The sequence below is a fragment of the Etheostoma spectabile genome, unplaced genomic scaffold, assembly GCF_008692095.1.
Source record: "Etheostoma spectabile isolate EspeVRDwgs_2016 unplaced genomic scaffold, UIUC_Espe_1.0 scaffold458, whole genome shotgun sequence".
Lineage (NCBI taxonomy): Eukaryota > Metazoa > Chordata > Actinopteri > Perciformes > Percidae > Etheostoma > Etheostoma spectabile.
In genome coordinates, this window is record NW_022605613.1 from 263,198 (window position 1) to 279,657 (window position 16,460).

General features: G+C 50.5%; 3 protein-coding genes across 4 annotated transcripts in view; 1 reads left to right on the plus strand and 2 right to left on the minus strand.

Moving 5' to 3' along the window:
• dpysl4 (dihydropyrimidinase like 4) overlaps window positions 1-2,617 on the plus strand; it is a 26,884-nt gene extending 24,267 nt beyond the window's left edge. Inside the window, 3 exon segments of the mRNA XM_032511762.1 lie at window positions 143-308; window positions 422-663; window positions 1,304-2,617. Coding sequence (XP_032367653.1) covers window positions 143-308; window positions 422-513 — 258 coding nt within the window. The 3' untranslated portion in view covers window positions 514-663; window positions 1,304-2,617.
• Window positions 2,618-3,670: 1,053 nt separating this feature from the next.
• On the minus strand, window positions 3,671-14,380 carry LOC116686725 (E3 ubiquitin-protein ligase UBR2-like). 2 transcript variants are annotated; one of them, XM_032511756.1, is made up of 18 exons: window positions 14,320-14,380; window positions 12,749-12,850; window positions 12,274-12,333; window positions 12,009-12,068; window positions 11,263-11,446; window positions 11,093-11,154; window positions 10,828-10,938; window positions 10,685-10,750; window positions 8,924-9,040; window positions 8,710-8,772; window positions 8,414-8,534; window positions 7,628-7,680; window positions 7,412-7,483; window positions 7,140-7,166; window positions 5,780-5,828; window positions 5,543-5,697; window positions 5,353-5,455; window positions 3,671-3,778 (listed from the first exon to the last, which is right to left on the minus strand). In XM_032511756.1, the coding sequence occupies exons 4-12, from the start codon at window positions 12,063-12,065 to the stop codon at window positions 7,646-7,648; spliced, it is 816 nt and encodes a 271-aa protein (XP_032367647.1). In that variant the 5' UTR covers window positions 12,066-12,068; window positions 12,274-12,333; window positions 12,749-12,850; window positions 14,320-14,380; the 3' UTR covers window positions 3,671-3,778; window positions 5,353-5,455; window positions 5,543-5,697; window positions 5,780-5,828; window positions 7,140-7,166; window positions 7,412-7,483; window positions 7,628-7,645. The 2 variants fall into 2 exon arrangements, with proteins under 2 accessions (XP_032367647.1, XP_032367648.1); XM_032511757.1 differs by lacking the exon at window positions 7,140-7,166 and having other exon boundaries at window positions 7,387-7,483; window positions 8,414-8,533; window positions 8,709-8,772.
• LOC116686726 (E3 ubiquitin-protein ligase UBR2-like) overlaps window positions 14,346-16,460 on the minus strand; it is a 4,788-nt gene continuing 2,673 nt past the window's right edge. The window contains exons 4-6 of the mRNA XM_032511759.1: window positions 16,020-16,108; window positions 15,251-15,351; window positions 14,346-14,474 (exon numbers count right to left, since the gene is read on the minus strand). Coding sequence (XP_032367650.1) covers window positions 14,465-14,474; window positions 15,251-15,351; window positions 16,020-16,108 — 200 coding nt within the window. The 3' untranslated portion in view covers window positions 14,346-14,464. The remainder of the gene's footprint in view (window positions 14,475-15,250; window positions 15,352-16,019; window positions 16,109-16,460) is intronic.

The following is a 16,460-nucleotide window of genomic DNA, read 5'->3' on the forward strand; positions in this document are numbered from 1 at the left end:
CGTGCTAACCAGTGCAGTAGGGTTAGGGTTAGCATGCTAACCAGTGCAGTAGGGTTAGTGTTAGCGTGCTAACCAGTGCAGTAGGGTTAGCATGCTATAAGGAATCACTTTTGATTCCCAGACGTTGTGTCTCCCGTCTCAGATGGCTGAGGCCCGCGGCGTCCCCCGAGGCAGCTACGATGGTCCAGTCCATGATGTCATCAGTATGACCAAAACCGTCCCGCCCACTCCGACCACCAGGGGGCCGCCCTGTCCAAAGACCCAGACCAACCTCCGAAACCTCCACCAATCAGGATTCACCCTGGCAGGTAGTGTCCGCAGATGAGATGCATTCTGGGTAAACTGTTTGTAGTCCGATATAAGGAAGACGCAGACAATTTGAGAGTCTTCACCAATCAGATGTTCTTCTTCTTTGGTGCAGGATCTCAGATCGACGACCACATCCCTCGCCGCTCGGCCCAGAGGATCGTGGCCCCGCCAGGGGGGCGATCCAACATCACGTCTTTATCCTAAAACTACAACTCCCACACTCTGAGTTAGGGCTGGGGGTCGCCGAATGGTTTCCTTATTTAATTACTGTACATGTGTGATTGAATATTAATGAGATTCATCTCAGATATAGAAGAGGTTCTCAGAGAACCCTAACCCTTTAGTACCCTAACCCTTTAGTACTCATTGCATACACCTTAAGTAGTACTACAGTCATCACGTATACACAGTTCGCTTACCCGCCTCTCCTTTCGTCCCCGTAACACCACGGACCTCTAGACATTAGCCCATTCGATACATACAAACAGTTTGATTACATATTCCGCTATTCTTAGTAGCCCCCCTGTCCCCCTGTGCACCTCCAGACATTAGTGAACACGTAAGTATCCACCCTTTAGGTACGCCTTAGTATAACCTGGTACACACTACGACTACGCAGCAGTGGTAGCCACTACGTACACTTGTAATGACTCTTGTTCTCTAATTCAAATACACAGCCCTCGGATTGTACATAACACCCTGTGTATAAGTAGTCCACCTAACCCATGCTTCATTACCCTTAGGTAACCCTATGCTACACTACACGTCTAGTATAAGTCGCTGCCTACCCGTGAGTTAACCGGCCAACCCTTTCCTACCCTTATTGCCCGCTCAGCTCCCACTGTGATCCTGGTGTTTTTTTTTGACCGCCGACCGACCGGACACTACAAGAGGACAACTTACAGTAGAGCGCGCTAACCGCGTTTAGTACCTCCCCCTGTCTCTCACACAAGACAGAGCAACAGAGCGTATGTAGAAAGGTAGTTACCCTAAACTTTAGTACCCTTCTAACCCTGTACTACACCTTATTACAGTAGTACCCTATCCCTTTAGTACCCTAACTCTATATTACCCTAACCCTTTAGTACCCTTCCCGCACATGCCCAGTGTGAGAGAGGTCATGTGATCTGTGATGTCAGACGTGTTCATATGGAAGCTGGAGACAATAATGTAGCAGTGTAGCTTAGCTTAGCATAAAGCCATCTCATCACTTCCTGTCCTCTGTGTCTCTGTCCCTTTAAACAAGACGCTAGTGGTAGTATTAGTAGTAGTGATCGTAGTAGTTTGACCCAGAATATACTTCCTGGTTAGGGCTGGGACGGTTGTCCCCGGGTTGTCCCCAGATGTCCCCGGGTTGTCCCCAGATGTCCCCGGGTTGTCCCCAGATGTCCCCAGATGTCCCCGGGTTGTCCCCAGATGTCCCCAGATGTTGCCATTGACAGCTGGTCTCTTCCATGAACCCATTCTGCTCGTTAGATAAATCCACGTCTGTAATATTTCATGTTTCTGTCTAATTATCAACAGATTATATCTGTTAGTCTGAACTAGTGTGGGACCATTTTAATACTCTGAATCAGTTTACTTATTAATAAAGTTAACTTACTTATTAATAAAGTTAACTTACTTATTAATAAAGTAACCGATTTTTCTCTGAATGCAAACTTCCAGATTTTTAGACTTGTTGTGATTGTCATGTGATAGAAATGGTGCTAATAAACCCTTCACTGCAGTACGGATGCAGAGTGCCCCGCCCCTTCCGGTTGTGACGTCACAGGTCCCGCCCCTTCCGGCTGTGACGTCACAGACCCCCCCCCTTCCCACTGCCTCTGAAGGGATTTGTGTCCATGTTTTTGATGTAAAGACTTCATTTGATACCGTTTCACTTTGTATTTTTCTAAACTGATGTTCCTGAACTGTCTCTGTCCTCAGAGGGTCCAACATGGAGACAGGAAGTCTTCCTGTCTCTGTCCTCAGAGGGTCCAACATGGAGACAGGAAGTCTCCTTGTCCCTGACCTCAGAGGGTCCAACATGGGGACAGGAAGTCTTCCTGTCTCTGTCCTCAGAGGGTCCAACATGGAGACAGGAAGTCTCCTTGTCCCTGACCTCAGAGGGTCCAACATGGAGACAGGATGTCTCCCTGTCTCTGTCCTCAGAGGGTCCAACATGGAGACAGGAAGTCTCCTTGTCCCTGACCTCAGAGGGTCCAACATGGGGACAGGAAGTCTTCCTGTCTCTGTCCTCCGAGGGTCCAACATGGAGACAGGATGTCTCCCTGTCCCTGTCTCAGTGATCATGTTGTATTTGTCCCTTTGGTGAATGTAAAGCTCCATGAGAATAAACTGAAGACAAACCATCAGTGAGACTTGTCCCTTCATACGTCTCTGTCCAACATGTCTGTCCTCAGGTCCTCGACCGTGCCTATTGTTTATACATGTTGTTGAGTTTTAAAAAGTTAAAATGTCTGAAGGAGGCAGGTTAGAAAATGATGCATCCATCTGTCCCCCCCCCCCTCCTTCTGACTGTAAAGAGTTGATCAGGTCTAGTCTGGAAGGGGGCTTCCTGCTATGCACAAAAGGTGGTCCTCTGTCTCCTGTCCCCTGGGGTCTTAGTCTAGGCTGAGACAACACAATGTTGATTGGACTATGTTGATGTCAGAGTTTCACATTTACACGAGAGACCCCTGTGTTCTGGAACCAAAAGAACCCCAGAGGTGCAGATCTGGAAGGCAGGTCAGTTCTCATTGGACAGCAAAGATGTACGGCCTGCTGTCATGACAACAACGGACCAATGAGAAAGGATTTGAATGCTCCAGGGGAAAAGGAACCGCCCCAATAGGAAACGCAGACAGGGTCACGTGGTGTTCACAGCCAGCTGAGAGCAGCTGCAGCAGCAGGTGAGTCCCCGTCATCAACTTTATTAAAACTTTATCAAGTTTCTTCTTCTTTCTTCATCCTTTCTTCTTTCTCTCAACTCGGAGAGAGACACGCGGCGGTTTAACCCGCACGGCTCGGCTCGGATCAGCTGCTTGATGCTCAATGAGCTTCACGTGCACAGACGCCAAAATAATCTCCTCCGACATAAGACTAATAATTATATTAATAAGTCACGTGTTCCGATGTCTGTCTGCTGCTGTGAAGGGTTAACGTCTTAACTAACTAACTAACTAACTAACTAACTTAGTTAGTGTAACGCTGGTGATTGTTGCGTTAATTATGGACTCGTCGTTAATACATGGTCCACTTTTTAATGTGTGTGTGTGTGTGTGTGTGTGTGTGTGTGTGTGTGTGTGTGTGTGTAATCTAGCTCCATAGACCCCATTCATTAGGTCTAGCTCACATAGACCCCCATTCATTCCGGTTACTGGAGGATCAAGGTGATACTGTCTTGTGGACCTCGAGGTGCGGAGCGTTCTGCAAAATCTCCAACAGAGCCAGGACACTTCCTGAAGTACTGGAGCTTCACCTGGACCTACACACACACACACAAACACACACACAAACCACACACACACACACACACACACACACACACACACACACACAGCACGGAGAACACACAGACACACACACAACACACACACACACCGACACACACACAGACACACACACAACAGACAGACACCCACGCACAGGACAGACACACAAGCACAGACAGACCACACGCACACACACACGAGACAGACAGACACACCCAGAGACAGATCAGACAGACACACCCACACACACACACCACAGGACAGACAACACAGAGCACAAGACAACACACACACCACACACACACACAACACACACACACACAAAAACACAGACAGACCACACGCACAGTACAGACACACCACCACACACAGAGACAAACAGAACGACAGACAGACAGACAGACAGACAGACAGACAGACAGACACACACAGAGACAGACACACACAGACACGTAGAGGACGCTGGCGTTGCGTGTGCTACTCTCTACCTCTGGACAGATCTCTGCCTTCAAAACTGCCGCTGTCACCCCCATCCTTAGAAACCTGGTCTGGATCCCTAGTCCCTGAACCGTTTCCGCAAAAAACCCAAGCTCCCACCCCCCGTCTAAAACCCTGGAACTCCAAAACTGTCATCATGCCAATACCAATTCGAACACCTCCAATCTGGTTTTTGCCCCCTCCACAGCACAGAAACTGCTCTCTTCAAAGTCCTCAATAACCTCCTCACCTCTGACCTCAACATCCTCATCCTCCTCGACCCGAGTGCAGCCTCCGATACCGTGATCCATGACATCCTGCTCCCCAGACTCAAGACCTCGGTATGGAAGGTCCTGGACTCAGCTGGCTCCGCTCCTACCTCTCCAACCGTTCCCCTTCATCTGTCTCCATAACCACAGCGGCTCAGGGTGTTCCCCAAGGCTCCGTACTCGGCCCCCTCCTCTTCATCATCTACATCCTCCCCCTCGGTCATATACTCCACCACTTCAACCTGACGACACCCAGATCTACCTCAGGACCAAATCCCCCACAGTCCTCCCCTCTCTCATATCAACTCCTGTCTGTCAGCTGATGCAACGCAACGTCCTCAAACTCAACAGCGATAAAACAGACTTACTCCTCAGAGGCACAGGGAGATGGGGGGCCACCTACAAAATCCTGGTCCTCCCCTACAGCCCCCCTCATACCTCAGTGACTTCCTCTCCGCCTACCAACCCTCACGGCTCCTCAGATCCACCTCAGCCGGTCTCCTCTGCACCCACAAGTCCAACCTCTGCAGTTTTGGGGACAGAGCCTTGTCCAGGGCAGCTCCCAGGCTCTGGAACTCCCTCCCTCAAGAGATCTGCCCCTCTGAGTCCATCACCATTCTCCAGTCCTCAAGACAGTCTCTTCACCTCTGAGTCCCTCACCATCCTCCATTTACTATTATTATTATTAATAATTCATGTCCCTAAAGACCAACTTCTTCTGTGTGATGTCTGGTGTAGAGTGTTAGTGCACTGAGTGTGTAGTGTGTGTGTGTGTGTGTACGGAGTGTGTTGTGTGTGTGTGTGTGTGTGTGTGTACTGACGTGTGATCTTGCAGGTGTAGTTAAAGGTGACGTCGTCGTCTCCGCTGCTGTTCTCCAGCTGCTGCTGCTCCTCCAGCAGAGCCACGCCCACCAGGTGGAGCACCTGCACACACACACACACACTCAGTGGCCATTGGGCGCCATCTCCTGGGGATATTTATAAAGTGTTGTCATGGTAACGGCGTCTTACCCGCTGCAGCATGGACTCGGTCCAGCCCCCCCCGCTGGGCTCCACGGCCCACTGCAGCACGGCGCCCTCTACAGCCAGCAGCACGTCACTCTGCAGCAGGTTCACCAGGCTGCCGAACAGGGGACAGAGGGGAGGGGGGGGCGGAGGGGGCAGGGCTGACACACACACACACACACACACACACGTTAGCACCGGGACACAGGAGTCTCCCTGAGAGACGGACAGGTGTGTGTTTACCTGTGTCTTCTCCGTTCTGTCTCCGCAGCTTCCTCTGAGCCTCCTCAGCCTGCAACGCATCACACACCGTTACCATGGCAACGCACACAACAACAACACCATGAACAACCTGATCAACAATATGCATGCGTTCAGCAGATTTCCAGGTTGTGTACATGAAGTACAGTAGTGTGTACATGAAGTACAGTAGTGTGTACATGTAGTAGAGTAGTGTGTACATGTCGTAGTGAGTACCTTGGACTGGTCGGCCCGGCTGTAGTGTATAGTGTGTAGTACTGTAGTGTGTACATGCAGTAGTGAGTACCTTGGACTGGTCGGCCCGGTTGTAGTGTATAGTGTGTAGTACTGTAGTGTGTACATGTAGTAGCGAGTACCTTGGACTGGTCGGCCGGCTGTAGTGTATAGTGTGTAGTACTGTATGTGTACTTTAGAAAATGTAAAAAGACAAAAAACTCCCCTAAAAAAACGTAGCGAGTACCTTGGATGGTCGGCACGGTGTAGTGTATAGTGTGTAGTACTGTAGTGTGCACATGCAGTGAGTACCTTGGACTGGTCGGCCGCTGTAGTGTATAGTGTGTAGTACTGTAGTGTGTACATGCAGTAGTGAGTACCTTGGACTGGTCGGCCCGGCTGTAGTGTATGGTGTGTAGTACTGTAGTGTGTACATGTAGTAGCGAGTACCTTGGACTGGTCGGCCGGCTGTAGTGTATAGTGTGTAGTACTGTAGTGTGTAAATGCAGTAGTGAGTTACCTGGAGGGTCGGCCAGCTGTAGGTATGGTGTGTAGTAACGTAGTGGTACATGCATAGCGTACCTTGGACTGGTCGGCGGCTGTAGTGTAGAGTGTGTAGTACTGTAGTGTGTACATGTAGTAGCGAGTACCTTGGAAGGTCGGCCGGCGTGTGTATAGGTGTGTAGTACGTGCTAGTGTGTACATGCATAGTGAGTACCTTGGACTGGTCGGCCCGGCTGTAGTGTATAGTTGTAGTACTGGGCGTGTAATGTAGTAGCGAGTACGTGGACTGGTCGGCCGGCTGTAGTGTATAGTGTGTAGTACTGTAGTGTGTACATGCAGTAGTGAGTACCTTGGACTGGTCGGCCGGCTGTAGTGTATAGTGTGTAGTACTGTAGTGTGTACATGCAGTAGTGGTACTTGGAATGGTCGCCCGGCTGTAGTGTATAGTTGATGTAGTACTGTAGTGTGTACATGCAGTAGTGAGTAACTTGGACTGGTCGGCCCGGCTTAGTGTATAGTGTGTAGTACTGTAGTGTGTACATGCAGTAGTGAGTACCTTGGACTGGTCGGCCGGCTGTAGTGTATAGTGTGTAGTACTGTAGTGTGTACATGCAGTAGTGAGTACCTTGGACTGGTCGGCCCGGCTGTAGTGTATAGTGTGTAGTACTGTAGTGTGTAATGCAGTAGTGGTATACTGGATGGCGGCCGGTTGTGTTGTGGTAGTACTGTAGTGGTAATGCAGTGTGAGTCCTGGGATGGCGGCGGCTGTAGTGTTAGTGTGTAGTATGTAGTGTGTACATGCAGTGTGGTACCTGATGGCGGCCGGCTGTAGTGTATAGTGTGTGTATGTAGTGGTACATGCAGAGGAGTACCTTGGACTGGTCGGCAGGCGTAGTGGTGGAAGTACGGTTGAAGTGTTTGCTCAATCAGGAGGAGCCGTAGAGACCTCGGCCCGTCACCCCGGGCTTCCTGCGGGGGGGGGGGGGATTTAATAATCTGATTATTACAGATTAATAAAATAATGCAGGCGATCATGTACCCCCTCCCCCCCCCGCGAACCCCCCGGTGGAGCTGCCCCCCCCCCCCCCCCGGGGAGGGGTTAAGGAAACTTACTTGAATAAAGCAACGGTGTCAATGACTCTCTCCGACCAGTCTCCTGTTCCCATGGAGACAGAAAACAGGGTGCAGAGAGGACAGGCAGCAGGAGAAGACAGGCAGCAGAGAGACAGGCGAAGAGAGACAGGCAGGCAGAGAGACGAGACAGGCAGAGAGACAGACAGGCAAGAGAGACAGGCAGGGAGACAGGCAGAGAGACAGGCAAGAGAGAAAGGCAGACAGAGAGGAAAGGCAGACAGAGAGGACAGACAGGCAGAGAGACAGAGCAGAGAGAAGGCAGACAGGCGAGAGACAGGCAGCAGGACAGCAGACAGGAGACGGCAGAGAGAGACAGACAAGAAAGACGAGGCAGGAAGGCAGAGAGACAGGGCAGACAGGAGAGACAGACAGCAGAGAGACAGGCAGGACGACAGACAGCAGCGAGACAGGCAGGAAGACAGGCAGAGAGAACAGGCAGACAGAGGACAGGCAGGCAGAGAGACAGGCAGAGAGACAGGCAGGCAGAGAGACAGAAGACAGGCAGGAGACAGGCAGACGAGAGACAGGCAGGCGAGAGACAGAAGGCACAGAGAGACAGGCAGGCAGAGAGAGACAGCAGGCAGAGAGAAGGCAGACAGCAGAGGACAGGCAGGCAGAGAGACAGGCAGGACAGAGAGACATAGGCAGAGAGACAGGCAAGGCAGAGAGAGAAGGCAGGCAGAGAGGGAGACAGGCAGAGAGACAGCAGAGAGACGGCAGGACAGCGACCGGCAGAGAGAGAGGACGGCAGAGAGAGGACAGGTGTCACATTTCGGCAGAGCTCACAGCTCGCTGTGAGCCATCGGTCGGATCGACAGCTGATGGATGATTCTCTTCTGACCTCATCAAAAGATTCTACCGCCCCACACCTGACACTACCCTCACCTGGACACAGGACACACGACCACACCACACACGGACACCACACACACGGCACACCACACGAACAACACACAAACACGGACCACACACACCCCACACACACACACACACACACACACAAGGTCGAGTATATAGTTCAGGAAGCCGTTTTTTATGTTTAAATATAAGTTTCAGATCACGACGACCATGATGATGAGGTGGAGCATCTCCTCTATCAGGGTGTTGTTCTGCTGGATCACATCCTGACACACACACACCACACAGCACAGCACAACGCAACACACACACAACAGTTATGTTAGCTGCGCTGTCAGTAGCCCCCAGTGAGCCCCCCCCCCCCGCCCGAGTGAGCATTACCCCTCCCCTCCCAGTGAGCCCCCCCCCCACACACACCTTGTTGGCCTCGCTGTATCTCTTCCTGCAGTCTGCCGAGCTGAAGATGTGGAAGAGTTCAAACCGACTCAGGACGATCATCAGGAAGTGGTTCGGGTCCATCATGGACGCTCCCGCCTGCACACAGAGACCCCGTTACAGGAGACCTCGTTACAGGAGACCTCGTTAAGACTTTAATCGTTAGTAGGTTTGACCTCTTTAATTAACAGGTAGAGGAGGTCTGATTCTAGCCTGACCAGGCCCTCTCTTTACCTGTCTTCTTTGGTTATGCTTGATAAGCTTATTGTTAGGCTAGAATTGAATTGTTAGGGATGAGGCAGTCGCAGCACGTCCGCCTAACCCGGCCCACCTGTTCTCGTCATAGTTGTCGATTTATCTATCATAAATCAAGACTATAAAAAACTGAGGGGACTTGGCATACAGCCAATACGGTTGGGAGATTCTGGCTGAGAGATCGGTGGGAGAGTTCTGGCCTGATGAGATCCGGTTGGGAGAGTTCTAGCCTCAGGTGAGCCGGGGGGGAGAGTTCTAGCCTGATGTGATCCGGTTGGGGGAGTTGGCCTGAGAGATCCGGTTGGGGAGAGTTTAGCCTCATGTGATCGGTTGGGGGAGAGTTCTAGCCTGATGTGATCCGGTTGGGGAGAGTTCTAGCCTGATGTTATCCGGTTGGGGAGAGTTCTAGCCTGATGTGATCCGGTTGGGGGGAGTTCTAGCCTGATGTGATGGTGGGGAGAGTTCTAGCCGACCAGGTCCTCTCTCTTTTACCCTGTCTCTCTTGGTTATGCTGGAATAGTTTAGACAGCTGGGACGAGCCTCCTCAACCTCTATTTCCTATCTTTTCATTTATGTGCCTCCATGTCCCAGAAAGAGTGTTCCTAACCGGTTCCTAAACCTAGTTCCAAACCTAGTTCCTAACTAGTTACTAACCTAGTTTTCTAACCTAGTTACTAACCCTAGCTCTGGGGAGTCATTCCCGGAGTCCTTATGTTCTTTTTCCCCAGCATGTTCCTTCGTCAGAGAGGCTCCGAAATCGGTAGACAGCTGTGCCATGGTCCCGTACACGTTTGCTCGGTGCCATGTTCAACTGCTACACTGCAGTGCCATGCTACGTCCTGCTAGTCTGCACGTCCTGCTACGCCCTGCTAACGTCCTGCTACGTCCTGCAACGTCCTGCTACGCCTGCAACTCCTGCTACGTCCGCAACGTCCTGCAAGTCTGCTACCCCTGCACGCCCTGCAACGCCTGCTACGCCTGCAACGTCCGCATGCCGCCGTCCTGCTACGTCCTGCTAGGGCTCTCTGCTACGTCTGCTAGCTGTCACGTCTGCTACGTCCTGTGGCTGCTACGTCTGGTGTCTGCTACGTCCTCAGCTGCTGCCTTGTAATGCCACAGTGTCCTGCTATGCCCTGAACTATACAAAGAACTGCTACAAACTATAATTTTTTTCCATTTTGTTATTGCCACTCTTCATTAACCACCGGCCCGTCGGACAACCGCCTACCAAGAGCCTGGGAGGGCCTGGGCCTGGGGTCTGGGTCTGGTCTGACCGAGGTTTTGCCTAAAAGGAGGTTTTTCCTTCCACTGTGGCCCTGTTGCTGCTCTGGAGGAAACTACTAGACCTGTTGGGTCCTTGTAAATTCTGTGTGTGGTCTAGACCTGGTCTATCTGGAAAGGGTCTCGAGATAACTCTTGTTATGAATTGATACTATAAATAAAACGAATTGAATTGGAATTGATCTGGACCAGGTCTAGAGGAGGTACCTGCAACATGACGATGTCCTTATCGAACATCTCCATCCGGCACTTCACGTTGTGATAATAATAAATCTGAAACAAAGAAACACAACTTAATTGATAAATCTTGTAGAGACGATTGCAGCGTTTCTGGAGGGTTATGGACTCACCTGGTTGATCAGCGAAAAGCCGTTCCTTCTCCACATCCCAGCATGCACCTTGGCACAGAGCACCAGGCAGCGAAGGGGGAGCTCGATCAGGAGGGGGGGGCTGAGTTCCCCCTGAGAACAGACAGACAGACAGACAGACATTAAACAAATTTTATTGATCTTATTAAAACCAGTTGGAATACTACAAGAAAAAAGAGACAGACAGAGAGAGAGACAGAGACAGAGAGAGACAGAGACAGAGAGAGAGACAGACAGGTAGACTGACCAGAGGAAGCTCCTCAGGGAAGCGGTTGGTGACGTCTGTCCGGCTCAGCAGAACATGGAGACCTGAGGAGGAAATAACATTCTCACTTCCTGTTTCTGTGCTGCCGTTGTCCAGACAGACAGACAGACAGACAGACAGACAGACACACACACACACACACAAACTCTTACCTGCCAGCAGCCTGCAGACGGGCAGGTGGATGGACACCTTGTCCTGAGACACCTGGTACCTGAATGTCTCCACACTGTGACCCGCCAGGCTCAAGCTGATTGGCTGCTCTCCGTCTGGCAGCCCGCTGTGGCACACACTGAGCGCGCTCAGACATTTCCTGTAGGCCTCGATCAGCACGCGCTCCTGACACACACACACACACACACACACCACACACATACATACAGTCAGAAAACACAGGGGAGACGCATTCTCTCACAATGACTCTAGTGTGTGTGGTGTGTATAGTGTGTAGTGTGCATATAGTGTGTTAATAGTGTGTGTGTGTGTGTGTATAGTGTGTGTTTGTGTGTGTGTGTGTGTGTGTGTGTGTGTACACGTACGGGGGCTCCAGTCCTGCAGGGAGCTGGTCCTGTGTTGGTGTCGTGTGTATATGTGTGTGGTGTGTGTTTGTGTGGATTTGTGTATCTTTTTTCATCTTCTCTGCTAGTGTGTGTGTGTGTGTGTGTGTGTGTGTGTGTTTGTGTGTGGTCTTATATCAGACCCACACCAGTCCTGGATCTTGGTGATGATGGGGGTCAGCTTCATCTGCATGGTAGTGTGTATAGTGTGTGTGTGTGTGTTGTGTGTGGTCTTACATCAGACCCACACCAGTCCTGGATCTTGGTGATGATGGGGGTCAGCTTCATCTGCATGGTAGTGTGTATAGTGTGTGTGTGTGTGTGTGTAGTGTGTGTGGTCTTACATCAGACCCACACCAGTCCTGGATCATGGTGATGATGGGGGTCAGCTTCATCTGCATGGTAGTGTGTGTGTGTGTGTGTGTGTGTGTGTAGTGTGTGTATGTGTGTGGTCTTACATCCACCCCACCAGTCCGGATCATGGATGATGGGGGTCGCTTCATCTGCCGATGTGTATGTGTGTGTGTGTGGTGTGTAGTGGTGTAGGTGTGTGGTCTTACATCAGACACCAGTCCTGGATCAGTGATGCTGGGGGTCAGTCATTCATGGGAACGTGCTTCACTCAGGCTCCATCTCTAGTGCTGCCCCGTTCACCACTGGGTCCAACCCAACACAGAGAGACCAGACAGGTCAGAGACACAGAGACAGGCAGGCTAGAGACAGGTTAGAGAGAGAGAGAGAGAGAGGAGGAGAGAGAGAGAGAGAGAGAGAGGAGAGAGAGAGAGAGAGAGAGAGGTCAGAGACACAGAGATAGGTTAGAGACAGAGAGACAGACAGGCTAGAGACACAGAGACGGTTAGAGACACAGAGACAGGTTAGAGACACAGAGACAGGTTAGAGACAGAGAGAGAGAGGCAGGTCAGAGAGAGACAGGTTAGACAGAGAGACAAGTCAGAGACAGAGCGAAAGAGGCAGGTCAGAGAGAGACAGGTTAGAGACAGAGAGACAGGTTATAGACGGGGAGGAGAGAGCGAGAGAGAGAGACAGGTCAGAGACAGACAGGTCAGAGACAGACAGGTTGTACCTGCATACACTTGAGCAGCTCCAAAAAAGCGTCCAGACCTTCTAGAAACTTCAGTCTGAGCTGATCGGACCATTCAGAGGGACGACTGATCAGGACATACCTACACACACAGAGACACACAGAGAGACACACACAGACAGACATCATCTAATAAATTAATAATCTCTTCATCAGTTATTTTTAAGAAAACAGTGAAACTTGTGTGATGTCAGCTTGTCACATGCAAGTGTGTGTGTACACACACACAACACACCCTAACTGAGAGATATATATTATTATATAATATATATATATATATATATATAATACACTCACCGGCCACTTATTAAGGTACACCTGTCCAACATGCTCGTTAACATTAATTTCTAAGCAGCCAATCAATGGCGCAACTAGTGCATTTAGGCATGTAGACAGGTCAGAGAATCTCCTGCAGTTCAAACCGAGCATCAGTCTGGGAAGAAAGGGATTTGATGACTTTGAACGTGGCATGATTGTTGGTGCCAGAAGGGCGGTCTGAGTATTTCAGAAACTGCTAATCTACATGGGATTTTCACGCACAACCATCTCTAGGGTTTACAGAGAATGGTCCGAAAAAGAAAAAAACATCCAGTGAGCGGCCGTTCTGTGGGGGAAATGCCTCGTTGTGCCAGAGGTCAGAGGAGAATGGCCAGACTGGTTCCAGTGATAGAAGGGCAACAGTGACTCAAATAACCACCCGTTCCAACCAAGGTGGGCAGAAGAGCATCTCTGAACGCACAGTACGTCCAACTTTGAGGCAGATGGGCTACAGCAGCAGAGACCACATCGGGTGCCACTCTTTCAGTAAGAACAGGAAACTGAGACTACAATTTGCACAAGCTCATCGAAATTGGACAATAGAGATTGGAAAAAACGTTGCCTGGTCTGATGAGTCTCATTTCTGCTGCGGACAGTGGATGGTAGGGTCAGAATTTGGCGTCTCCAACATGAAAGCATGGATCCATCCTGCCTTGTATCAACGGTTCAGGCTGGTGGTGGTGTCATGGTGGGGGAAATTTTCTTGGCACTCTTTGGGCCCCTTGTACCAATTGAGCATCGTTGCAACGCCGCAGCCTACCTGAGTTGTTGCTGACCATTCCATCCCTTTATGACCATAAGGACCCAACTTCTGATGGCTACTTTCAGCAGGATAATGCGCCATGTCATAAAGCTGGATATCATCACAGACTGGTTTCTTGAACTGACGATGAGTTGGCTGTACTCAAATGGCCTCCACAGTCACCAGATCTCAATCAATAGAGCATCTTTGGGATGTGGTGGAAGGGAGATTGCATCATGGAGTGCAGCCGACAATCTGCAGCAACTGTGTGATGCCATCATGTCATATGGACAAACTCCCCTGAGGAATGTTCCAGCAACCTTGTTGAATCTATGCACCAAGAATTGAGGCAGTTCTGAAGGATGGGGTACCTAATAAGTGGCGCTGAGTGTATATACATATCTCTCTCTCTCTCTCTCTCCTCTCTCATATCTATAATATTAGATATATATTATATATATATATTAATATATATAGAATATAACTAACTATGGAGGTCTCCGATGAGGCTCTGCACGCGTCCGAAATTGAAGGCCTGCTGCGCCGTGTAGCGGTCGAACTGGAAGCGTCCCTGAAGGTCTCGGTGGCGGAGGTGGTCCACGAAGGTCCTGATGATGGTGGTCATTCAGGTCCCCCCATCAGATACGGCCGCAAAACACAATACAGGATCAGTCACGGGGCCACCAACACACACACACAAACACACACACACACACACACACACACACACAACACACACACACACACACACACACACACACACACACACACACACACACACACACACACACACACACACACAAAATACAGGCTTGGGTCCCAAAAGAGACAAGTGTGAGAGAGAAACCAGTGAGAGAGAGGTGAGAGAGAGAGACAGGTGTGGCAGAGAGAGAGAGACAGGTGTGAGAGAGAGAGAGACAGGTGTGAGAGAGAGAGACAGGTGTGAGAGAGAGAGACAGGTGTGAGAGAGAGAGAGACAGTGTTTGAGGAGAGAGACAGGTGTGGCAGAGAGAGAAGAAGGTGTGAGAGAGAGAGAGACAGGTTGTAGAGAGATGAGACCGGTGTGAGAGAGAGAGAGAGACAGGTGTGGCAGAGAGAGACAGGTGTGCAGGACAGGTGTGAGAGAGAGAGACAAGTGTGAGAGAGAGAGACATGTGTGAGAGAGAGAGACAGGTGTGGCAGAGAGAGAGACAGGTGTGAGAGAGAAGAGACAGGTGTGAGAGAGAGAGACAGGTGTGGCAGAGAGAGAGACAGGTGTGGCAGAGAGAGAGACAGGGTGAGAGAGAGACATGTGTGAGAGAGACAGACAGGTATGAGACAGGTGTGGCAGAGAGAGAGACATGTGTGAGAGAGACAGACAGGTGTGAGACAGGTGTGGCAGAGAGAGAGACAGGTGTGAGAGAGAGAGACAGGTGTGGGTCCTCACCATGGTTGGGACGGTGAAGAGTTGAACAGACAGCGAGGTCACTGACACCACTCTCTCATGGTCGTCCTCCATGAAGTCTGTCTGGAGCCGTCTGTAGTTCTGGGGGGGGGGGGGGAATCAGGTGTTACTATAGGTCAGGTGTGTTACTATAGGACAGGTGTGTTCCTATAGGTCAAGTGTGTTCCTATAGGTCAAGTGTGTTCCTATAGGACAGGTGTGTTCCTATGGGTCAGGTGTGTTACTATGGGACAGGTGTGTTACTATGGGTCAGGTGTGTTACTATGGGTCAGGTGTGTTCCTATAGGACAGGTATGTTACTATGGGACAGGTGTGTTACTATGGGTCAGGTGTGTTACTATGGGTCAGGTGTGTTACAGGGACATGGGTCAGGTGTGTTCTATGGGACAGGTGTGTTACTATGGGTCAGGTGTGTTACTATAGGACAGGTGTGTTACTATAGGACAGGTGTGTTACTATGGGTCAGGTGTGTTACTATGGGACAGGTGTGTTACTATGGAGAGTTATAGGAAAGGTGTACTATAGGACAGGTGTGTTTTTTTTTACTACAGGACGTGGTTTTATATAGGACGGTGTGTTTACAGGACAGGGTGTTACTATGACGGTGTGTTACTATAGGAAGGTGTGTTAACTAGGACGGTGTGTACTATAGGTCGGTGTGTTACTATGGGTAGGTGTACTATGGACGGTGGTTAATAGGTCAGGTGTGTTACTATGGGACAGGTGTGTTACTATGGGACAGGTGTTACCTTTGCAAACTGTATGGCGAAGATCTTCTTGTACTTGAGGTCCATGAGGAGGCTGTTCATCAGCAGCTGGTGGTAGATGTTCCTCGCTCCTACAGGTAAGCAAACAGGTGAGCTGACGGGTGAGCTGACGGGTGAGCTGACGGGTGAGCTGACAGGTGAGCTGACAGGTAAACTGACAGGTGAGCTGACAGGTAAACTGACAGGTAACTTGACGGGTAAGCTGACGGGTAAGCTGACAGATAAACTGGCGGGTAAACTGACAGGTGAGCTGACAGGTAACTTGACGGGTAAGAGCTGACGGGTGAGCTGACGGGTGAGCTGACAGATAAACTGACGGGTGAGCTGACGGGTGAGCTGACAGAGTAAAAACTGACGGGTGAGCTGACGGGTGAAGCCTGAGGTGAGCTGCCAGCTTAACTGACGGGGGATGCTGACGGGTGA

What these genes read in the sequence shown, in the direction of transcription:
- LOC116686725 (XM_032511756.1), bottom strand. Translation starts at nt 12,065, where the DNA reads ATGCAGATGAAGCTGACCCCCATCATCACCATGATCCAGGACTGGTGT. An exon ending in AGGACATCGTCATGTTGCAG is followed by an intron (nt 9,041 to 10,684) that starts GTACCTCCTCTA and finishes CTCTGTGTGCAG; the next exon opens with GCGGGAGCGTCCATGATGGA. An exon ending in TGAGCTCTGCCGAAATGTGA is followed by an intron (nt 7,681 to 8,413) that starts CACCTGTCCTCT and finishes TTTTCTGTCTCC; the next exon opens with ATGGGAACAGGAGACTGGTC.